This window comes from Pelobates fuscus, chromosome 6 (genome assembly GCF_036172605.1).
Source record: "Pelobates fuscus isolate aPelFus1 chromosome 6, aPelFus1.pri, whole genome shotgun sequence".
NCBI classification, from domain to species: Eukaryota; Metazoa; Chordata; class Amphibia; order Anura; family Pelobatidae; genus Pelobates; species Pelobates fuscus.
Window position 1 is genome coordinate 62,040,951 of NC_086322.1, and position 26,481 is coordinate 62,067,431.

General features: G+C 40.9%; 1 protein-coding gene across 2 annotated transcripts in view; it reads right to left on the bottom strand.

The window, feature by feature from the left end:
- The window catches only part of SLC2A9 (solute carrier family 2 member 9), a 248,021-nt gene that overhangs the window by 152,919 nt on the left and 68,621 nt on the right, over nucleotides 1-26,481 (bottom strand). For both annotated transcript variants that reach the window (XM_063457783.1, XM_063457784.1), the window contains one exon: nucleotides 2,994-3,181. In XM_063457783.1, the coding sequence (XP_063313853.1) occupies nucleotides 2,994-3,181 (188 nt within the window). The remainder of the gene's footprint in view (nucleotides 1-2,993; nucleotides 3,182-26,481) is intronic.

Here is a 26,481-nt window from a genome sequence, read left to right on the forward strand (position 1 = left end):
TATTCTAGGAAAGCTATATTCTACCGTATCAGTTAATGTGCCATTATTGACAAAATTATCATCATCCAGAGAAGAAATAAACTGTGACCTCATTATTCTTTCAGCATCTCCAACATGCTATTCATGAGTCATTCACTAAACTGAACAAGTCCCGACAAAAAAGCTAATTGAAATCAGAAAACAGTATGGATATACATTAAAATCCTTCATATCATCATATTGAACTGGCTGTTATACCAAATACAAAATAAAAACACAATATTCTACATGGGTCATTTGGTTCTTAATGGCAATCTCTATCTATGTATCTACTGCATGCATATTAAAAAATATTACATTTTATTTTACCAAACATGTCAGGAACCAAGCCCAATGACCAAAAAGAAATTCAGAAAACACCATGTCCATGATGGCTCTGATGGAACTTTTGTCAAACTTTCAGTTTAATTCACCAGGCCACTCTGGAAACTGTGTAATATTTGTGTAACATCGGTAGGAGCTTCTGTTCTGATAAGTGCAAATCATCCCTTAAGTAGTAAAGTCAACCATGTAAAAGACATCCCAATCTAAAGGTGGAACTCTGGTTTCTAAATACCTTTGCATTAGGTTCATTTTCGCTACAACCCTGCTCATCCTGTTTCTGAACTATTACCTGGCTCTGACTTTGACTTACCTGGATACCCTTACCAGATAATCTCTTGCTTGTTAAAGCTGCTGTTTCTGGCTCTTACCTAGATTTACTTATCCTGATATCCATAAACCAAACATAACATTCCAAACCTTAACCTGGAAACTTCTAGTTTTTTTGCACATTTAGTCATATTACTAGCCCAAATACAGAGAAGAAATAGTTTTCTGAAATTCCATTCTACATGGTACTGAACCGCGAACGCGCATTTCTGCAAATGTTCGCGAACCGGGCGAACAGCCATAGACTTCAATAGGCAGGTGAATTTTAAAACCCACAGGGACTCTTTCTGGCCACAATAGTGATTGAAGGGGGGGGAGGAGGGGGGGGGGGAGACCTACTCTCCTTCCCCCCCCCCCGGCCCTCATCCCTGGCTTGATGATGTCCTCGTTGTCTGGACAGGCACAGGAGACTCATTTAAAGCATTTGTGGAAAGATTGAACTCCAATAATTTAAACCTTAAATTCACGATGGAGATTGGGGTCTCTTCTATCAACTTTCTTGATTGTACCTTCAACACCACTCCTCAGTTTAATATTGAGACAACACTCTTTAGGAAACCAACCTCGACAAATACTATGTTGAGGTGGGAGAGTCACCACCCTACCACCCTAAAGAGAGGAATCCCGGTGGGACAGTATCTCCGTCTCAGGCGAAACTGATCCACCATGGAAGAATTCATTATCCAGGCTAAATCTCTTAAGATTAGGTTCAAGGAGAGGGGATACCCCAACCGTTGTTTGAAACAGGCCTATCAGAGAGCTTTACAAAGCGACAGAATGGATCTCCTTAAAGACAAACCGGTACCTAATGAACAGGCACCCATTCGCTGTATTGCAAATTTTGATTCTGGATGGGATCAAGCTAAAAGGATTATGGGGAGATTCTGGCCACTTATCTCCCAAGACCCCCAGCTCAAAGGAGCTGTCACCCCATACGTATCACTTACAGCAAGGAGGGGTAGAAACCTTAAGGAGTTTTTGGTACCGAGCCATTTTTCCAACAAAAAGGTTAGTTACAACTGGCTCTCTGTACAAGGAACCTATAAATGTGGTACATGTAGGTACATGAAAAAAGATTCCAAATGTCTAATGGATTCAAGTGACCAAATTGTGTGTACTGTTAAACAAATTTTTAACTGTAACACTAAAGGGATAATTTACCTTTTGATCTGCACATGTGGCCTTAGATACGTTGGAAAAACCACCCGTCCCTTTAAAAGGAGAGTGATGGAACATATACACTCCGTCAGAAACTTCAGAGACACCCCTGTGGCAAGACACCTTAGGAGTCATCATCACGGTGACCCAAGTGGTGTTAGATTTGCAGGCATTGAAAAAGTGACCCTTGGACGACGAGGAGGGGATCTTGATCTAACCTTTCTCAAGAGGGAATGCTATTGGATACATAGGTTCAAAACATTGAGGGTGGACCTACTGTCCTCCCCCTCTCCGGCCCCCACCCCTGGGCGGCGGGTGGGGGCCATATTGATAATGAGGGGGGGGACCTATTGTCCTCCCCCCCGGCCCCCACCCCTGGCCGGTGGGTGGGGGCCATAAAGATAATGAGGAGGGGACCTACTGTCCTCCCCCCCAGGCCCCCATTCTGTGCGGCGGGTGGGGGCCATAATGATAATGAGGGGGGACCTACTGTCCTCCACCCCCCAGCCCCCACCCCTGGGGGGCGGGTGGGGGCCATAAAGATAATGAGGGGAGGACCTACTGTCCTCCCCCTCTCCGGCCCCCACCCCTGGGCGGCGGGTGGGGGCCATAATGATAGGGGATTTCCAACATCTAGCAATATTAATTTTAACTGCAAAGAAAATATGAGTCAAGAGTCGTCTTAAATTGCTATCCTGTGTTGGAAATCCAATATTAAATAGAAACAATTGTGGACTGATTTCATTTATGTCATCATGAATAGATTTTACTAATTCAGACATCTGTAATTTTAAATTGTTGAGTCTAGAACATTCCCACCAGATATGGTATATAGTCCCATCTTCTAGTCCGCATCTCCAACATACTTTAGTATGGGTAGATGCGATTTTATGTAGACTGCTACTTTCAATCATTTTTGAAAGCTTGGGATAGTCTCTCGGTTGTCCTGAACAGGAAATAAGATAAATAACAATCTAAATTATCCCTCACCTTCAAGTCATTGTTATCATGCCAAATCAGCATACACGTGTTTTCAATTAGACAGCAGACTAAACGGGACTATTGGCTTTAATCTTGCTGTCAAAATCAATGTTTCTTTGACAGTACAAGAGCATTTCTTCATGGAATATGCTTCAATCACTTACAGCATTAAGGCCACACAATTGGTAAGAGGCCATGGTGACAATAATTGTTATAATCTGCCATCTCACTGATCGAGTCTTGAATAGTTCAATTACAGATACCAAGCGAACATTGCTCTGTAATTTTGTCTCTGCCAAAACCTCCTCAATATTTTGAGTGACATCTTCTTTCCCAAGAAATAACTTTAAAGCTGTAGAGAAACAAAATAAATAATAGCATTTTATTTGTCAGTATATATTATCTTGTGCAAACATTCTATCTTTCAAAGTGAAATACTTTACTTTTATACTAATTAAAATGATTATTTTACTGAAATATGACCCTTTCTGGAATACTATGGAACTTTTCATAAATCTGAACAGTTTTGTCATTTCATAGTTTTCTTTGATAGTTTTTCCTTAATTGAAATGTATTTTATTGTAACACTCTGATTGTGATGATAACAAATGGCATATACCTTTGTAGGTAGAGGAAGACTGATCAAATTGATTACATTCACTCACAGCTTCCTGTAGAGAGAGATTTTCCCACAATGCCATCAAAAAAGGAAAAATATTTATGTCATAATTCACCAGCCATGTTTTTACTTACTGTATGACATTCTGAAGGCTAATAAAAAGAACTCATTCGATAATAGAAGAATCACACGATCAAATGAAAAAGATTGACAAAAGTTACAATGCAACTTCCTCACTTAAAATAACTACCTATTCATGAATATATCAACTTGAAATGCTCTTATTACATTTCTGCAATTTAATCTTGCTTATACACAAAACTTTTCTGTCAATTTAGAGCTAAAAGATTAAGGAGTCCCGGAGATTAATTGCTTTTAGACAAAATGATCAGAAAAATAAATCCATGGTTCTGAATAAGAAAGGAATGTAAGTGCCACTTAGAGACATATTATAAATTGGAATTCTTTTACTAAAGCAGATTGTTTTCTCCTTTGTAAAATAGTACAAAACTACAAAGCAATAACCTTGTTTTTTTCCCTCTACAACTATCTTTTTACATGTCAGTTTCTTCAAATTGAAATGTTCCTTGCATTTCACTAATAAGAAACTATTTAAGACTTAATGCCATCGTTCTCAAAGACTTTAGCAGCATAATATAGTGAATAACAATTTGCCATAGTGTTAGAAATATTATATAACATCTTAAATGAACATTAAAGTTATAAAAAACATTCATTTCATTTATTTTCTCTTGGTAAAAATTGTATGTTACTGAATTATCCCTTATTGTCAGGAATACTGAGGGACCCAACACACAGTGTGTAATAAATAACAAATAATAAACATATATCAGACCTTAGAATGAGCGGGCTTAATGTACAAAAGACAGAGAATGGTCAGGGGCTAGCCAGAGTCAGGGAAACCAGAAATGAAGAACATTGAGGCACAATAGCCGAGTCAAAGAGTTTAAATAGGACAATAGTCAGTAATAGATAAGATCAAAACCAGAAATACATTGAGAGAATAATGACACATTATTTGGAACCAAAATAGAACCACAACAGGCGTCCTTCTGAGCCCTATTTATAGTCTGGCACCTTAACTTTATAGTTCATTGTGACGGAGCTCCTGTACTCTGACTGAGTACCTCCGTCCAGTCAGCTTCCTAGCCGCTTGCAGGGACCCTGAAACACTTCAGCCCCAGTCTCCAAAGCTTGACTGGGGTCCATGTGGAGCTTTTCCACCTGACCAGGCTGCAGCTCTCCTTCTAGGCAGGTATCTTCCCCTCTGCCTCATACACTGCAACCCGTCTAGCAGGCAGGGATCATCTCTTCTACCTATTCCTCTGCAGCTTTCCTTCTAGGCAGGTATAGTACCCTCTGCCTCTTCCACTGCATCCTTTCTTCCAGGCAGATATCCTGCAATGGTGTGTATATAGCTCTTGTCTCTCAGGCCTAGCTCTCTTGCTTTATCCCAGAGCAGCAAACAGATCTGAAGACTCTGTCACTGGGATCCCTACAAAACCACACAGGACACAAGTTCCAAAAGGAACTAACATACAAAACTTTATTTTACTTGGGACTAGCCCATATGATCATTACATAAACATTGCTGTGACAATTTAATAAAAATGCAAACAGTAAAATCATAGCAGACAACCTAAAGCAACGTATTATAACACAATGACATATTTATAAAGGGGTGGGGAAGACAATCATTAACAGAAACTATCTCTCCCGCCTGCAGAATTAGCAATATGCCAACCTAACCGAACATGCAAATTAACCAGCCTCGCTATTCAGGTACTGCATATTGCTGTTGCTACCAACAGAGGGCACTACACAAGCTCCATATCCAAAGTTGGTAGCAATCCTCAGCAGTACAGGAGAGCAGGCAATACATTTAACAGTATACACATAAAACAGTCAGAGAAGTTTAGCTCATGTGAACCATAGGCAAAACACAAAATAAACTTTCAGGTTATAAACTTTTTTTTTTTGTTACTTCTCTGGATTTTACACCATGGAGTAAAACACTAAAAATAACCTATAATTTTTAGTAAATCTTTTATTTTTATAAGATTTTTTCTTTTCCTAAAGAGTTAGCAAATTACATCATAATACAGTTTAGACAATAGGATAACGGTGGCAAATGTGTTGGAGAAATACAAACACATGGCCATTTCTCTTTTTTTGCTTTCTCTGTGGTGACTGCCAGGTGCAAAAAAATCGATCTTATAACATTGACTGACTGGGAGCTAAGATGCAGGTAGCAAGTTGCCAGATAAAGAGGTGTGGGATTCTACATAAAATTTTAAGCTTCACACCTCACAAATACATATTTATGAGTAAACGTAAATAAACAAACTATTAAAAAGCAATTCTCCTTTAACCCCTTAACAACGAGTGACGGACGAGGTCCGTCACTCAGGGGATTGCCTTAACGACGAGTGACGGACCTCGTCCGTCACCCGTTAAAATTAACCCCAGATCGCCGCAATCGCGGCGATCGTGGGGTTAATGGTGCTCCGGTCTGCCTCTGCATTAGAGGCAGACCGGGAGCACCGGATCGGGCTGTCACAGTACATGTGCCCGCTCTGACAGCATGCCAGAGCGGGCACATGTGCTCTCTATACTCACCTCCGCCTCCCTGCACTTCCTGGTTCTGTGTGAAGTGCAGGGAGCCGGATCTTCAGTGATCCTGCCCCCTGGTGACAAAACAATAAAGTAAAATTAAAATCCCACTCCCCTTTTCCCCCCCTTTACCCATTTTAATATAAAATTAACCCCTTCCCTGCCAATTGATCACTGACTACAGTGATCAATTGGCAGGGATTACATTTTACTATGATCTGATTTTTTTTTAACCCCTGAGGGTTAATTATTATTTTTTTTAACCCTCAGGGGTTAAATTTATTTTATTAATTAATTTAAATTTTTTAAAGTTATAAATTTAGCTAGCTGGGGAGGGTGGAAGTTAGTGGGGAATTGGGGGATTTAGTATTAGGCTAACTAGGGGTTAACGTTAAAAAAAAGTTTAAAAATAAGCTTTAAAAAGTTAAAAAATTAAGTTAAAAAAAGTTTTAATAACGTTTAAGTAAAAATTGTAAAAAAATAAACCCTTTACCCAGTCCAAATAAAAATTAACCCCTTCCCTGCCAGTCGATCACTGCCTACAGTGATCAAAATACAGATCACAGTATTATACTGTGATCTAATTTTTTTTTAACCCCTGACGATTAACTTTTATTTATTTTTTAACCCTCAGGGGTTAAATTTATTTAATTAACTAATTTAAATATTGTATAATTAAATATTTTGCTAGCTGGGGTGGGTGGGAGTTATGGGAAAATGGGGAATTTACTGTTAGTGCTGCTTACTGCTAGTTAGGGGTTAACGTAAAAAAAAGCTTAGAAAAATGTTAAATCTGTAAAAAAAAGTTTTACGAAAGTTTAGGAAACTTTAAAAAAATTAATAAGCAAAACAAAAGTTTAAAAAATAGTTTTAAAAAGTAAAAAAAGTTTTAAAAAGTAAAAAAATACATTTAATAACGCTCATTACCACTACACCTGGTACAAGCTAGCGGAAAAATGATCCCACGATAAAGTTCAAAATATGCCTTTTAAAATACCCTGGGATGTCTTCTTTAAGAAATGGTATGGCTTTATGGGGTATTTGGTTTATATAGCCTGGTAAAATACTCTAAAATGGGACATGGGCACAGTGTAAAAATGTAAAGTTTGAAAAAAAATGGAATGGCTGTGTCCCAAATGTGCCCCTCCGATGTCCACATATACCTGGCAAAGGTACATACAGGGGTATTTTTGTACTCAGCAGACATAGCTGAGCAACATATGAAGTATTATACAGTGGTAGTACACATAAGGTTTGCAAAATATACTGTGCAAACTCACTTTGTGTGTCAAAAAGGCAGAAAAAACGCTTATTACCACTACACCTGGTACAAGCTAGCGGAAAAATGATCCCACGCTAAGGTTAAAAATATGCCTTTTGAAATACCCTGGGATGTCTTCTTTAAGAAATGGTGTGGCTTTATGGGGTATTTGGATTATATAGCCTGGTAAAATACTCTAAAATGGGACATGGGCACAGCGTAAAAATTGAAAGTTGGAAAAAAAAATGGAATGGCTGTGTCCCAAATGTGCCCCTCCGATGTCCACATATACCTGGCAAAGGTACATACGGGGGTATTTTTGTACTCAGCAGACATAGCTGAGCAACATACGAAGTATTATACAGTGGTAGTACACATATGGTTTGCAAAATATACTGTGCAAACTCACTTTGTGTGTGATCCCACGCTAAGGTTCAAAATATGCCTTTTGAAATACCCTGGGGTGTCTACTTTAAGAAATGGTAGGCCTTTGTGGGGTAGTTTGAATTTAAAACCTGCGAAGATGCTTGGAAATTGCACTTAGGCCCGGCGTCAAAATTCAAAGTTCGGTAAAAACTGATATGGCTTGGTCTCCTATATGGCACTATAGTGCCATAGACATACAATGGGGGTGTCCTCTTACTCAGAAGACTTAGCTGAGCATAATTTGGGGGGTTTGAACTTAGTGGCACATATGAAATATACAAAATGCCCAGCAAAAATGCAATCCGTATGTAAAAAATGCACAAAATTATTTTTTACCACATACTTTGGCATGTAATGCTAAAAAAATGGGGGCATGTTAAGGCACAATATGCACCTTATGAGATACCCTGGGGTGTCTACTTTTACAAATGGTAGGCCTTTGTGGGTTTTTTTTGAACAGTCAAACTGTTATAATAACCCAAATGGAAGCATAGGCTCATTAAATCCGTCTCTCAAAATTCTACTGTGAATACTGAAAAGGACAGGTCTCCTGTATGGCACTGTAGCTTCACGAAATAGTGCCATAGACATACAATGGGGGTGTCCTTTTACTCAGAAGACTTAGCTGAGCATAATTTGGGGGGTTTGAACTTAGTGGCACATATGAAATATACAAAATGCCCAGCAAAAATGCAATCCGTATGTAAAAAATGCACAAAATTATTTTTTACCACATACTTTGGCATGTAATGGTAAAAAAAATGGGGGCATGTTAAGGCACAATATGCACCTTATGAGATACCCTGGGGTGTCTACTTTTACAAATGGTAGGCCTTTGTGGGGTTTTTTTGAACAGTCAAACTGTTATAATACCCCAAATGGAAGCATAGGCTCATTAAATCCGTCTCTCAAAATTCTACTGTGAATACTGAAAAGGACAGGTCTCCTATATGGCACTGTAGCTTCACGAAATAGTGCCAAAGACATACAATGGGGGTACCGTTGTACTCAGCAGAAGTAACTGAACACATAATAAAACTTTGTACAGGAATAGCACACACCTGATACCGGAGAAACTGACGGAAGCGAAGCACAGAGAGATGGACACAGGTTTCTTCAGGAAGGAAGAGATTCTTTATTGGATCACCGATCGGGACTCAGAGGGACTAGCGTCACCAAAATACAGCAAGTTCTGAGCCCCGGACAATAGTGCAGGCTCCTTATATAGGCACATAACTCCTCCCATATTAAGCTCCACCCGCACATTCTCTTAACCAATCGATACAAATAAGAATTAACTTCCTGCTTGACCGCATGGCTTGTCCAGCACAATGGAGGAGGGGGAATACTACATCCTGTATTCTTGCACATGCTCCGTACACTACTGATCGTATCTTGCCTCGTGCAACCAACTGATCGATACGTCAGCATATGCACGTACACATGCCACGTGGTAATCTCGGCCTACTAAATTTATTTTTACCGAGATTCCACCACATTCCCCCCTTTGATGCCTCTTGATATTTCACAATTACTTGAGGCATCACTTAACCTTGGTTTGCATACACCGCAAGTTACCTTGAACCAGACCAGACTTATCTTATGATGTGAATCTTTTAACACTCATCTTCCTGCATTGGTTCTCCCTGATCTAGAGCCTTATACTTATAAATCGCCATTATCTGTGCAGCAGCCTTCCTCTCTGCTATATTTTCTATTAGACTTTGCACAGACCTAACTACTAAGGGTATAAGACACGGCAGGAGTAGACACAACATTAAAATCAGTAGGAATCCACCTACCACTGCCTTAAGCCCTCCAAACCACTCATACCAGCTACCAAACCAACTACTTGGATTATACCCTTTCCATACCTGAGTAGGCACATGCGCTAGTTTAACCATATGGCTAGTAAGCTCAGCTATTGCTTGCCCTTCGTCATCTATTTGAAGACAGAAATTGCTCAGGTTAAACTTCCCACATACACCTCCCTCTACTGCCAAAAGGTAATCCAAGGCTAATCTATTTTGGTATACTGCTGTCCTCATCCTGGTATTATGCTTCGCTAGAAGATTGAGCGCTTGTGATGTTTCGTTAGTAATAATCTCAACCACCGCCTGTAATCTTATAATTCGGTTGAGCATATAAATAGGGGTTCTATAACCAAAGGTACCATCTTCTGCCCACGTGGCTGGCCCATAATAATCTATGATACGCTGGGGAGGCCATTCATCATCTTCCCAGGCACCTATCTCAAAGGGCCCCCTTTTCTTCCTATGATTCACATCATACACTTTAACACCTAAAGTCTCACCTGTTTCAATCGGTAACAAGAAGAAGGATGGTTTGAGCATACCCAACACACATGCCCCTTCCCAGTCCTGTGGCAACTCCGAATAGGCTTTCTTACCACAGATCCAGTACAAATTTGCTGGGGCTCTCCAGGTAGATGTGATGGATAAATCAAACCACACATCCTTTAAATTGGCGTATCTAGCAAACGGGTTAGATGGTTCTGAGACATTTGAAGCCGACCACCAAGTTGTATTCTTTGTATCATCATCATAAGCTTTTTGCCCTAGACAAGTTAATTCTCCTACAGAAGTGTTATACATTATTCCTTTCCTTGCTATGCAAACATAACCTATGATGGAGGTCTTTAATCTCCACTCAGATTTACCTCTAACACTCATATGATAATCGGCTTGTGTAGATATTAGTTGGTCAACTGCCTCAGAACCGGACATTACCTCCTTTGCTTCCCAAGGCCATTGGTCTCCCATGTTAGTACCTCCACACACATAGCAGTTGGTAACATTAAGACTACCGGCAATACTTTCGGCTAAATCAATAAACAGGTTTTTAGCATTATGGGGGATCTTATTATCTATACTCATCTCTTCATAAAAGGAATGGTATACTTGATGAGTTTGGGAGGATACCATATCAGTCTCTATCCCTATAAACAATACTGTCCCAGGATCTAAACCCGTCCCGTATATCTGAAACCCAAATAAATTGCCATATTTGTCTAAGAACTTATCGGGGTTATTTATAAGTATATGGATGGGATTACATTCCATAGACTTACAATATGGGCTGGTAGGCAACTTAGTCACTATCATGTCTTTGTCTACTGTCTGTCCCCAAGTCGCCCACCCCACACAAGACCAATATGGGCAAAAGTTATAGTCTTTATTTGGGCATCTAGGACTCACATATTTATTTTTACTACTGGGACAAATATATTTATCATTAGACTCATACGTCCTCTCCCATCTAAGATCCCCACATACATTCCACGGCTTTCTACCACTCGATATCGCTTTACACGCATCAAATAGCAGAACACCCGAAGAATGTACGGATTCTAACACCGTCTTATTAATTAGGGTCCCCTGAGGATCTCCATTCCTGAGAGTCAACCAAATTGTACGAGGTTGATACTCCGGACTGAAGCACTTAGGTTCTCCTACTCCTAAATGGCACACACTATAGTCTATATTTAGGTATCTACATCTCGATACATCTCCTTTACACTCGTATTGTGAATGCCAAATTAGGGTTTGGGAAATATGGTTACCTGTTCTCGTAGTCTTAATGCATACCTCACAGCTAGGAGTGTTGGTACCTCTACCTTCCTGAATATAAAAACACACATAAATAAACACTATCAAAAACACATCTTTCGCCGTCATCCTCAGTCTTCGTCCGTGCGAAGGCACCTCAGCTTCCAGGATGTAAGGGCTGCAGGGAATGGAGTTCTGCTCGTCTTCACAGGAGTCCCTTCGAGACTTTCCCTGGCTTATATACTATGTGCTGGTGAGCGGACAGGCTTTATTATGGCCGTCTAAAAACACTCACTTCACCAAATCCCTGTAACAATAAAATTTGTAATCCACAATAGTTCCTCGTTACTCCGACTGAGTAGTGCGTTTTAACCGGATCTTGCAGGGATTCTCTGGATCTGCTGTAACTTGCCAAGAATCGACTGCTGCTGGTTTAACCCTGGAGTGATGTATCCACGGAGTCACTTCGGCTACTTTTATCGCTGTAGGGGTAGACAAAAGAACAACATAAGGACCTCTCCACTTGGGCCCTAACGGTACATTATTCCACTCTTTAATCCACACTTGATCTCCTGGATGATAACTATGAACAGGGGGATAAATATTCACAGGTAATCTATCTTGTACCCATTTCTGTACCTCCTCCATAGTCTTACCCAACTCTACAACCTGCTGCCGGGTAATTCCTTCTCCCAACTGACTCAAATCCCCCCTTAAGTTACCAAGTACGGGAGGTGGTCGCCCATACATGATTTCAAAAGGAGAGAGGCCCATCCTTCTGGTAGGGGTACTGCGGATTCGCAATAGAGCTATGGGTAAGAGAACGTTCCACTTAAGTTGGGTTTCCTGACACATTTTAGCCAACTGGTTCTTAATAGTTCTATTCATTCTCTCTACCTTACCAGAACTCTGGGGTCTATATGCAGTATGAATCCTCCACTTTATACCAAGCATATGAGTCAGTTGTTGTAGGCACTGATGAACAAAAGCTGGACCATTGTCCGATCCTATAGAACAGGGTAGTCCATATCGGGGTATTATTTCTCGTAGCAGGAATCTCACAACTTCTCCTGCTTTCTCTGTACGAGTAGGACATGCTTCTACCCAGCCTGAATAGGTGCACACAATTACCAGCAGGTAACGATGTCCACCCGATTTAGGCATCACTGTAAAGTCAATTTGTAAATCGGACATGGGGAGTCCCCCCATAAACTGGACTCCTGGTGGCTTTACTGGTCCTTGTCTTGCATTATTTTTAGCACACGTTACACATCTTCGTACAATGGCCTGAGTCAAGTTGGACAATCTTGGTATGTAGAAATGTTTTCTGAGAGATTCTTCTGTGCTGTCTCTCCCAGAATGTGTCCCGTTATGATAATTTTGGACAATTTCTACCGCTAGTGATGCTGGTATGACTATTCTTCCATCTTCTAGCTGATACCACTTGTTCTCCAAATACTTTCCCGGTTCAGTCTTTAACCACTCCTCTTCTTGAGCTGTATAAACTGGAGTCCATTGGGTCAGTGGAGTTGGTATAAGAGCAGCTATATGCCCCACATACTCCTGTCTTCCTGATTCAGCAGCACGCTTAGCTGCACTATCTGCCATCCGATTTCCCTTGGTTACATCACCATCTCCTCTCAGATGCGCTCGACAATGTATGATACCGACTTCTTTCGGCTCCCACACTGCTTCCAATAGTTGTAGGATTTCAGCTGCGTATTTGATTTCTTTGCCTTCTGAATTCAGTAGTCCTCTTTCTTTATACAAAGCTCCGTGGGCATGAGTGGTTAAAAACGCATATTTGGAGTCCGTGTAGATGTTTACTCTTAAACCTTCAGCCAATTGTAACGCTCGTGTCAGTGCTATCAATTCTGCCTTTTGTGCTGATGTTCCTTTCGCCAGTGGCCGAGCTTCTATTACCTTGTCTATTGTTGTTACTGCATATCCTGCATAGCGGATCCCTTCTTTCACATAACTACTGCCGTCGGTATAATATTGAACATCGGGGTTCTGGATGGGAAAATCACGAAGATCTGGTCTACTTGAGAATACTTCATCCATTACTTCCAAACAATCATGTTGACTTTCAGTAGGTTGTGGCAAAAGGGTAGCTGGATTTAAGGTGTTTACAGTCTCTAAATGCACTCTGGGGTTTTCACACAACATTGCTTGATACTTGGTCATACGGCTGTTACTAAACCAATGATTTCCTTTGTAATCCAACAACGTCTGTACTGCATGTGGGACTCGTACATAAAGTTCTTGACCCAGAGTGAGTTTATCGGCTTCAGCTACTAGCAGGGCGGCTGCAGCTACGGCTCTTAGACAAGGTGGAAGTCCGCTGGCCACTGCATCCAATTGTTTAGACATGTAGGCAACAGGTCTTTGCCATGATCCCAAGTACTGTGTCAATACTCCCACAGCCATTCTTCTTTGCTCGTGTACATATAAGTAGAATGGTCGTGTGTGATCAGGTAGACCTAATGCTGGGGCACTCATCAAAGCCTTCTTCACATCTTCAAATGCCGTTTGCTGTTCTTGGGTCCATAAGAAGGAGTCGTGCTCTGTACCTTTGATAGCTGCGTACAGAGGTTTTGCCAGTATCGCGTAGCTGGGAATCCATATCCTACAGAAGCCTGCTGCCCCCAAGAATTCTCGCACTTGTCTTCTATTCTTGGGTATTGGTATTTGGCAGACAGCTTCTTTTCTCTCTGGCCCCATAATTCTTTGACCTTCAGAGATATGGAATCCCAGATATTTGACAGTTGGCAAACACAACTGAGCCTTCTTTCTAGACACCTTGTATCCTGCCGTCCAGAGAATGTGTAGTAGATCGTGCGTTGCTTGCTGACAGATTTCTTTTGTAACTGCTGCTATCAACAAGTCATCTACATATTGTAACAATACACACTCTCCTGGGATGGACTCGAAATCCAGTAGATCTTGACTTAGGGCTGAACCAAATAGGGTAGGTGAATTTTTAAACCCTTGGGGCAGTCTTGTCCAAGTCATTTGGCGTTTTGAGCCCGTTACAGCATTCTCCCATTGGAAAGCGAAAATACATTGACTTTCTGCGGCAATTCGGAGGCAAAAGAAGGCATCTTTGAGGTCTAAGACTGTAAAGTAGGTAGCCCCGCCCGGAATTAAAGCAAGCAGGTTATATGGATTGGGTACAACTGGATGTATACTAACAACCGCATCATTGACTGCTCTCATGCACAGGTCGATACTCATCTGTACCGGGCTTTTGAACAGGCAGCAATGGGGTGTTCCAGGGGGAAGTACAGAATTTTAGGATACCATACCGTATAAACTTATCCAGATAGGATTGGATGTTCTTCTTAGCCTTCTGCGGGATGTGGTATTGTCTTAGGCTCACTGGATAAACCCCAAGTTTTAGTTCAATTTTTATAGGTGGAATATTGCGGGCCAGTCCTGGTGGGTTGTTCTCTGCCCAAACTCCTGGTATGTTAAATAATGTCTCATCACTCCTAGGGTTTTGGCTAGTCAACGCTGTATAAAGTCGCCACTCTTCTTCCTTTGGTACGGATAATGTCATGATACCTGAAGGTCCATTAAACTTTAAGGATGTTGTTCCATTTGGTAGGAACGTAATCTGCGCTTGTAACTTAGATAGCATATCACGTCCCAGCAATTGGACTGGACATTCAGGCATATAAAGGAATTGATGTTTTACTACGTGGCCTCCCAATGTACAGAGTCGACTTTTAAGAACCGGTTTTTCAGCACTTCTTCCAGTTGCTCCTATCACAGTAATAGTCCTTCCAGATGGAGGAGCAACTAGATTAGTCACCACTGAATGTTCAGCACCAGTGTCGATCATGAACGCACTCCTTTTTCCCCCTATTGATACATCGACCATAGGCTCCGCTCGACCAAGGGGGATGGAGCCCGGTCGGTATCAATAGTCCTCCATGACCGTGTCAGCCAATCCTACAAAGTCCCTACCTTCTCTATCGCGGGACCTTTGCGCTGCTGGAATATACCTGTCTTCCCTAACACTTCCTCTGTTCCCATTACTCCCTCTATTACCATTACTCCCTCCGGGGCCTCCTCTACCTCTCGCTCTGCCTCTAAAGTTTCCGTAGCCTGCCCTGGGTAGGTCTCTCTCGTACTGCTCTCTTTGCGGACATTCGTTCCTCCAATGCCCTTCTTCCTTGCAATACGCGCATTGATTCCTACTCAAAGGCTCCCTATTCCATCTACTATCGCCTCTATCTGGGCCCCGTCTATCTACGCCTGCGATCGCTACCGCTAGCATATCAGCCTTTTTACGCATCTTGCGCTCTTCCTCTTTCTTACTTTCTGTTTCCCTATTCATATAAACCTTATTCGCTACCTCCATTAGTTGGGTGATGGACATACCTGCAAACCCTTCTAACTTTTGTAGCTTGCGCTTAATATCTCCGTAAGCTTGGCTGACAAAGGCGGAGTTCACCATTCGGGAATTATCTGCGTCTTCCGGATTAAAGGGGGTATACAAGCGGTATGCCTCCAATAATCGGTCATAAAAGACACTGGGCGCTTCATCGCTTTTCTGAATCACCTCAACTGTCTTCGACATATTAATAGCTTTCTTTCCTCCGGCTTTCATGCCAGCAATTATAGCGTCTCTATAGGCTCTGAGTTGAACCATATCAGCACCATTTACATTCCAATCGGGATCGGTGTTGGGATAATGTGTTGCGGCCCATGCTGATGGATTGGCTTGGTTTAAAGTACGGGCTTTATCCTCTAGTGCTTTAATGGCCGCTTGATTAATTCTTGTCCTTTCCTCATTGTTGAATAAAGTCATTAATAACTGCTGGCAATCAGCCCATGTCGGGTTATGTGTCTGTACTATTGAGGTGAACAGATCAGTCATAGCTTGTGGTTTCTCAGTATACGAGGAATTGTGGGTCTTCCAATTTAAGAGATCGGTTGTCGTGAATGGGACATATACAAAGACTGGGTCAGCATGTGCCATTTGGCCTGCGGCATCGATATAGGCTGACCCAGGATTCAGACGAAGAGGCATCTGATAGTGTTTTAATTGTTGGGCACCGGTCAGCTGTCGGGTCTGTATGGGGCTACGTGGAGGGGCGTCAGTCATAGGTTCCAGTCGGGGAGAAATAGGGTATGGGGATGTGGGAGCTTGGTTTTGGGAAAAGGTTGTAAATAAAACACTTCGAGCCGAGCTAGATGAAGCTTGACCGGAAGTCTGAAGTGGCGCCAAATCAGGATATTCGTTTTTAATGGGGGTTGGTTCTGATTCCGGAAGGGGAGATTTAGTACGAGGGGGGGTGGATCCTGTACTGGAGGAGGAAGCGGAAGTGGATGAGGGTAATGAGGGGAGGGTTGCAGGACTTCATGCATTTGCGTCACTTCCTCTTAACGGAAAGTAAGGGGGCGGTAAAGGGATCTCGGACTCAGGGGGCGTGTCCAAAATGGGCCTAACACCAGTCCTAGTGGACAAACAAGTCCTAGCTACCATGAGGCGACATTGCTCCTCGTGGCATGTCTGGAGCCATTTTGGCGAGTCATTTACGGCCTGTCTCCAACAATCAATATAAGGGAACTGGCCGTAAAGTTCAGGCCTACCCGATACAGCCACGTGTAAGCGCTGTACCAGAGTTGGATCCAAACTGCCACGTGGCGGCCATGCCGCAACCAAAGTAGGCCACTCCCTAGTACACAAAGTGACCAAACGTACAGGAGACATTTTAACCCCAAAATCACAAGTTTTGAATCCCTTTTTAAAATTCTTCACCATACAACCTAAGGGATCCGGAATCGTTGACTGCGACGCACCCATACTTAACAATGGAACGTCGTCGACAACGAATACTATACACGCGTACTATTCAACAGTCACACCCGTTTCCTCTGGCAACAGCACCACGTGGTACGGTTACCAAGTGAAACGTACACAATAACACAATAAACACTCAGGGAATTCCCGTACACACACAGCTGTTACACCAGTCACTATATAATCAATATTATGCCCTTTGGCGTAACTATACAGTCACCCACGCTATAATTCTCTATATATGAATTACCCGTCTATAACACACCCCAGTAACATTGTCTTTTACAAATAGCGGTTACAGTGCGGTTAGCATAGGTCAAAGCACAAGTTAAGGTCACAATACAATTATTAGTGGTTATGGTGTTAAACATGCAATGGACGACAATGATTAGTACTTATATACAGTGTCAGTAAATATACAGGGTTATGGTACCGTGCACTATAATACAGCAACACACTATTAACACTCTCGCTAGACGGCTGAGCTCGCGCTATCTAACAAGATATACACTTTACTAAACAATCTTTAACACATTTACAATTCCCAACTAAACTATTGGCCAGTACCTTGAATGGACTACCTAAAACTATATACACCCGTTTTGGTTAGCCACACTGCCCAATCACCACATATAGTGAGCTAGAGAACCGAATTTACACAGGCGCCTCTTAGTCGCACTATCAAAAGTTTAGTGGGTTCCAAATTTACACGCCTTCCCACTTAGCCCAGATAGGTTGAGAGCTAGCGAACCGAATTTACACAGGCGCCGCTTAGTCTCCCAGTCCCTCCGACCTAGCGAACGTAATATACACCCTAGAACGCTAGTCTAGACAAGACACCGGTGTCCGGCTAGGGCTATTTACACCAGGACCCCGCCTGACTAACAAAATCAAACGGTCTGACTAAAGAGCGTTCGATCGAGCGGTGCGCCTTCGCTCCTTCCCTCCGACAGAGGGGGCAGATACACAGATTCAAACCCCTTTGGGCCTACCGCACAATCGGTATACCCCTAGTGGGTCCTGCCGTCTTAAACAGCAGTTGTCTTACCTCCTCGTTCCTGAACCTGAGTTCACACTCATCGACGGGGACACCCCAGCACTTCTCACGTAGAGGCCGATGATCTCCTGGACAACAGACCAGTGGCGCCGAGACGAAGGGAGGTCCACGCAGAAGTTCAGGGGTGCAGCCGTAGAGAACGTGGGCAAAGATAGACCGTCTCACGCCTCTGCCTCTCAGCTACCGTTGAACGATGAGCTTCCCGGCCAATGCACCAAATGATACCGGAGAAACTGACGGAAGCGAAGCACAGAGAGATGGACACAGGTTTCTTCAGGAAGGAAGAGATTCTTTATTGGATCACCGATCGGGACTCAGAGGGACTAGCGTCACCAAAATACAGCAAGTTCTGAGCCCCGGACAATAGTGCAGGCTCCTTATATAGGCACATAACTCCTCCCATATTAAGCTCCACCCGCACATTCTCTTAACCAATCGATACAAATAAGAATTAACTTCCTGCTTGACCGCATGGCTTGTCCAGCACAATGGAGGAGGGGGAATACTACATCCTGTATTCTTGCACATGCTCCGTACACTACTGATCGTATCTTGCCTCGTGCAACCAACTGATCAATACGTCAGCATATGCACGTACACATGCCACGTGGTAATCTCGGCCTACTAAATTTATTTTTACCGAGATTCCACCACACACCAACTTTACAAAATACACATGAGAAGTTCTTTGCTATAAGTTTGTGTGCGAAAACCCCCAAAAAACACAATTTTACTCCAATATTTAGCAGAGGTTGGCGGTAAAATGGCTACGTAGAAAGTGTCAAAACAACCTTAGGTAAATAGCCTGTGGTGTCTACTTTATATAAATATATACTTTTGTGTGGCAATTTTGTTTTCTTTTATGGCTATAAAGCTTACAAGACAAACATACCAAATTCTAAAATCGCTCCATATTAAAAGTTTATTTTACTCCTTGTGCTTTGTGACCTGTAACTACCAAAAAAAACTGAAAATCCCAGACACATTATATATTCTGTAAATCAAAACAACTAAATGAATTTATTTTTAATTACTTTCCTTAATCTGCACTAATTAGGCACACATTATTATTGCAAAAACTGTAAAAAAAATCAATTTTTTTCATTTTTTTTGCATTTTTCTGTATTTTTTTTTATAATAAATAAGCATGTACATCATGCTACATCATCAAATAAGCATGTACATCATGCTACATCATGTTACATCAAATGAAAGCCCTTTCTGTCCTTTAAAAAACGGTATATAATATGCGTCGGTGCAATAAATTAGTCAAATGCAAATTGCAGTTGAACGCAAACAGCAAAAAATGCAAAAAATGCCGTTGTCACAAAGTGAAAGACAAGCTTCCGAAGCTCTGTCCTTAAGGGGTTAAAAGCACTTTTTATTTAAAAAGAGGTAGATGCTCATTGTCACAAAATACAGAAGTTCCAGACAAGAGTAATACACAGAAATGACAGAAATGTCATAATAATACTATATGTTGTCACAGGAATACCCTCTGTCATATATTTCAGAATAATGTCTTTGAGCTGGGGATCCATAGGGATGCTCGTTTCTTTTCCCCAGGGAATTAAATACAATTACCGTATATACTCGAGTATAAGTCGAGCATTTTTTGTGCTGAAAAACCCCAACTCAACTTTTACTCGAGTCAACGTCTGTATTATGGCAATTTACATTGCCATAATACAGACAATGGGGCTGTGTAGGAGGGGGGCTGGAAGAGAGCTCTTACTTACCTCTCCTGCAGCTCCTGTCATCTCCCTTCTCCTCCCGGCCGGTCCGGTCAGCTCCCCTGTCAGCTCACAGTGTAAGTCTCGCGAGAGCCGCGGGGTCATAGCGTGGCTCTCGCGAGACTTACACTGTGAGCTGACAGGGGAGCTGACCGGACCGGCGCGTAGGAGAAGGGAGCTGAGAGGAGCTGCAGGAGAGGTAAGTAAGAGCTCTCTGCCAGCCCCCCTCCACTGAACTGCCAATGCCACTGGACCACCAGGGAGTGAGAGCCCCCCTCCCTGTCATGGATCAAGCAGGTAGGGGGGACAAAAAAATATAAATAATAATAAAATAAATAAAATAATAATATTAAAAATAATAATAATAATAAAATAAAAAATTATAATATAACAAAAAAAGTTTATATTAAAATAATAATTAAAAAATAATGATAAAAATGCCCACCCCCACCAAGGCTCTGCAACACATACTGCATCACACACACACACACACACACTGCACTCATACATACACACGGCTTATATTCGGGTCGGCTTATACTCGAGTATATACGGTACTCAAGTTGTCTGAAGAATTGTAATCAAGCCAAAACTACTTGGGAAATGATCTCCAGGTCACGCTGGCACAATTCTAAGAATGTTTTCAAAATGGCTTGAGTCTTATCTTTCTATAACTCTACAGCAACGGGAGTGATGTGGACAATGACGTCACTCAGTCTGAAACTATGAATCCCAACAGGTTCACTTCACTAATGAATAATGCATCATAACTTGGAACTAACGTACAAAAAGGACACACAACAGAACTATTTTAAGGGGTTGTATTTTAGCTAAATTATGTTAGACAAATACATATTAAGGCATGCATACCTAACAGTATTGTCAGTTTAAAGTGGTTACCTTGCTGTATTGTTGTTAGATCTACTACAGTTTCATGCTGAGATATAAAGCATTTATTGCACATAAAATACACTGCATGTGGACAGATTAAAACTGAATCGTTGTGTGTTGCATTTTGTAAATACAGGAAGCACTATACGTATTTCAGACATTGATAATACCTGTACTTGAGGAACTTAATTTCAAAAAGATTCTCATTTAATATGAATTGATATAAATTGATACAATGTTGCGTCATGCCTGGGGGGGGGCGGAGCTTGACCACCAAGCAGAGTAGTCGCATCCATCCAGAGCTCCAAGCAAGTGGCTGTATTTGAGCCTTTAATTCTGGGATATCGCTGATTTGACCGGCTTTCTTACCTAACCTCACCACAGTGCGCTCAGTGGGAGCATAGCTGGGGCACTGCGATTTTACAAATGAATTAGCAGAGGCAAGTCCGTACTGCGGCCTAGCGGTTGAAGTGCGGCAGGAGACGCGGACGGTTTCCCAGCTTTGAAGTTCTGCCACCCAGATCCTTCCCCCCCCCCTTCCGGAGCGGTGGGGGATATCCCAGTCCACCATGGCACTACCCAAGCCTGGCTCCGCACAAAGAGGCCCCGGTGAATGGGCCCAGACATGTGAGTTTACCGCAGCCAAACCTGCCTAAGATGGTGACTAAGTGTACAAAGATGGCCCCCGTTTACCATGCTGAAACCACACACCACCGTAGAACACTGCCAACATACTTGTAACAGAGTTGTGCAGCATCCTGGGGGAGTCTGGCAGAAGGCATTGGAAAGGAAGAAGCACCCCAGCGGTCTACTCCTCAGACTCACCATGCTGCGACAGTACCTAGAGCAGACCTGACTGGGCCAAAACACCTTTTTAGATTATTTCTAAAGTCAAAAACAAGATACAGATATGGGAACCAGGTTTGCCCCAAACTATGCTAACCTCTTCATGGTCAATTGGGAATTCCATGGCCATCTGGGGCCAGCATGTTTGGAGGACAAACCTGGTCTCCTATTTTAGATATATAGACGATCTGTGTTTTATTTGGAAAGGCCAGAAGATTCTCTTAATTTTTTTTTTTAAATCATTTAAATAACAACAGCCATGGTATAATTTTAACTTCAGAACATAGTCGAAAATGTATTATTTTTTTTATATCTACATATTTTTATCCACAATGGCAAAATCAACACTAAAACTTTTTTCAAAAAAGGATACAGTAATTGACCATTCTAATTGTCATCACAAACCATGGCTTGAAGGCATTCCTAAAAGCCAATTCTTACGTTTACGTAGAAACTGCTCCCGTATCACAGACTTTGAAGAACAAGGCTTAGAATTAAAAAACAAATTAATCAACAAAAATAACTCTTTGGAAAATCTCAACAATACTATAGAAACCATTACAAAAAAGACAGGACAGTCCTTTTAGAATCTAAAAATAGAGTCCGGTATCTGACACTGGACGTCCTCACGCTCTGCATGAGGACATCCAGCGTCAGATTCTTTCCCCATAGTAAAGCATTGATTCAATGCTTTCCTATGTGGAGGTCTAATGCGCGTGCAGCATTTGCCGTGCTGTGGGAAGGGACATCGTGCTGTGATCAGCTAAGTAAATAAAGTTGTTTTTTTTTAAATCCTTTTATTTTAGAAAGCAGTCAAAGTCAAAACAAACATCACATTCTGCAGGTGAGACACAAAAAACTGTAATTTTTCTAAAAATGGTTTGGCATTTTAATGGAAGAGTTTAGATATGTAATTTGACACCATAACGTAACTCTCTGCTTCAAAATATGGTGCCGGCAACAAACAGTATTTGTATTAATAAAAGACGCGTCTTGCATCAAAAGGCAGATTACCTCTCTGACACAAGTTACATAGTTACATAGCTGAAGAGAGACCTGCGTCCATCAAGTTCAGCCTTCCTCACATATGTTTTTGCTGTTGATCCAAAAGAAGGCAAAAAACGCAGTCTGAAACGCTTCCAATTTTGCAACAAACTAGGAAAAAATTCCTTCTTGACCCCAAAATAGCAGTCAGATGTCTCCTTGGATCAAGCAGCTATTACCCCACTAATTAGAAATTGTATCCCTGTATGTTATGTTTTTGCAAGTATTTATCCAATTGCAGTTTAAATATCTGTATGGACTCTGATAAAACCACCTCTTCAGGCAGAGAATTCCATATGCTTATTGCTCTTACTGTAAAAAAAACAACTTTTCTTTGTCTTAGATAAAATCCTTTCTTCCAGCCTAAATGTGTGACCGTGCGTCCTATGTATAGCCCTGTTTATGAATACATTTCCAGATAATGGTTTGTACTGGCCCCGGATATATTTGTATAATGTTATCATATCCCCTCTCAGGCGCCATTTTTCCAAACTAAAGAGATTTACATTTTTTAACCTTTCTTCATAACTAAAATGCTCCATTCCTTTTATCAATTTTGTAGCTCGTCTCTGCACTTTTTCTAGTGCCATGATATCTTTCTTTAGAACAGGTGCCCAAAATTGCACAGCATATTCAAGGTGTGGTCTTACCAGCGATTTATAAAGAGGCAAAATTATATTTTCATCCAGAGAATTTATGCCCCTATTTATACATGACAAAACCTTACTGGCCTTAGCAACTGCAGATTGACATTGCATATTGCTACCTAATTTGTTGTCTATAACAATTTCCAAATCCTTCTCGTGTGTGGTTACCCCTAATTCACTACCATTTAGTGTGTAAGTTGCTTGTGCATTACTGTGCAGTTACTGTAATGAAAGCTGTTCAACCAAACACATCTATTTATACCATAAATGTGATGTTGTAACACATTTTAGTAGAACATTTTGAAATATTTGCTGGTTTACAAATCGGCCTTTGAAATTGTCAACTATGTTTTCTGATATCACCCTATAACCTACGATACCGACATGCATATATTACAAGGATAATTCGATGCTGAGTAGGCTGAGAATCACAAAAGGCATTGTATTTATAGATTGCTTAATGAACAATACAATCCATCAGACACATGTATAACGTGATACATTGGAAAATACAAGTAAATGTTAAAAGTCAAGACAAGTGGCAGAAAACTGAGCTTATGTATCATTTCTAGCAGAGATCAATAATTATACAAAATAATTGTAGAACTTCAAGTATATGAAAACAGCCACGAGCCATTTAATCCTTGTCAAGTCTTATTCTAAATCAAAAACATGTCATAACAAGATTGTGAAAGTCAAGTGAAAGAGGAACAGAAGATTGATGCTCACTGCTTAGATGTACCTCATATTGCACAAGGCATATTATGGGAGCAGATTAATAGAAGAGTTCTAGGGAAATTAAAGGTCAGAGTGTCAATGACAGTTCTGATTTTAGAGAAAATTTCAACTGACAATCCAGACACATTAAAGAAAAATAAAATACCGATAAAATGGCATCAGATGGCAAAAAATGCAATTATGCTTTTTTTTTTATAAACATTCTTTGAGTAATTTTCCCCTTTATCGTGAAATTTACACCACCATTATATTTTAATATTAAAGGGACATTCTTTTTTTTACCATAATAAATGATAACACTCACACCACTGTAATGCACACATGCATAATTGGCACGCACACTTTTCATGGCCATGCAGGATTGCTTCCAGAAAAAGCTGGCATTTATGTAATTATAAACCAGACTCACGTTAGTTTCACATTTTCTTTTTTTAAATAATGTGGTGGCTTCCCAGGATGTTGTTTGCCATCTAAGACAGCTGACATTTAATTGACACCACCTACAGTGTAAATTTTTCATAGTCACAAAATACAAAAATTTTATTGGAGAAACTTGAATTTCTTTGCCATTCTTTCATCTTTTCATTTGACGTTCTGTGTATTTTAATAAATACAAATCTACTTCTAATAGATGTTTCAAACGCATCCTTGCACTATGTTTACAGAACTACTTATAATTTCATTATACACTGCTAAATGGCAATTATAAATCCATGAATGTACCCAAGTATAAACTATTTTTCCCAAATGGCAAGAAAATTGCACCACAGAATTACAGTGGGGCACATCCTGATCACATAGATTGCTATGTGATTGAATAGAACGTATCATCAGCATGCTGTATAATCATACTTTAAAATACACTTTTAAGTGATTTAGAGAAACATGTACTTATTTTTCAATTGGTCTATCAAGTAATGAAATGTGTTTATGTACCATTACACTCCCACTTACATTTTATCTTGCCCCAAAGGATATAACCATTATTGCTGAAACATGTTCTATACATATCTGCAGCTATTATATCTGCAAATCCTCTAAATTAAAATTACTATTATTATTTTATTTATTGCAAAGAATGCATTCAACACTCGCATTCATTCACTAATATTCTACGATAAATAATGAACTATCACTCCTGTGCTGTTGTGTTGGCTCCCTTTATTTTGCCAGTTTCTCCTGGCAGTTGTCAGGGTCTCATGCAAACACTGACAATAGGCATGTAGTGTAAACAACATTAATGTATCATATTCAGACAATCTGTATTTGAAAAACAAAATGGGCAAAAGAGAGGCAATTACTTCCAGTTGTAATATTGTGCCACTTTGCACACCCATACACATTGGACATGTACTTTGTTACATCGTTGTCATTTTGTGATAAACACATACACTACACATGACTGCAGGTTTTATTGCTGTGGAACTCTGTGAAACACTCACTCTGCACATTCTAGCCTAGTAGAAGAGGAATAGCAGGGAAGACAAAAAAAAAAAAATCACAATAATCACTTGTACATTCATTTGTATTTGTCAAAATGTTTTTAATCTAGAAAAAGAGAATTGATACCGCAAGGTGCTTTTCCGAGCTCTTTTATGACATGGCCATGCAAAACATTCAGGGTTATTCACTAAAAAAAAAAATTCAACATGTAATCAAAGAGATTCAAGATGGATTGGCTGTGACAGGTGAGGGAATAACTGCTTTGCCAATAAGGTGGACTATGATTTGGGCTGAGGGGCAGGGCAATAACCTCCAGAATTGAGGAAGGAAGTTGGCCTCGCTAGACAGCTATCTAATGGCACGAGAAACTGAAATACTACCTAGGGCCAACTAAGGTACTTTAACAGCCAGACCAAGATTAACTTAACATTCTGTAGAGCAAGTGGTTGTGGTAAGGAGAAAGGTAGTTTTGTAAAAGCGAGTCTGATTCAGTCTGAGGAAGTTTATTTCTTTTTTTTTTATCTTTCCCTGGGGTGGAAAACTAAAACTTGAACAACAATATGCACTACATATGTGCACCACAGAGGTCCACAGCGGAAAAACTCACAGAAATAGTTAGTGACCCTCAGTACAACAGTGCTCTCCAGCAACAAAACTCTCCAGCAACCTACAGTGTAACTGCATGGCCGGCAAAGCTCTATAGTAGCAAAACCTCCCAGTACTGTGCAGAAAGCCCCAGCAAGCCACAGAGGTCCAGAGCCACAAGGTCAATATCGTGCAGATACATACCACAATGAAGCAACTGATAATATGTGTTGTATGCATGAGAGTCTCATGTTTCCTTATGGCCTTAAAACATACAGTAGAAGCTTAAACTGCAGTTCTAAAGAATAGGACTTGGTAATGAACTTGAGATGTAACTTTTTTTT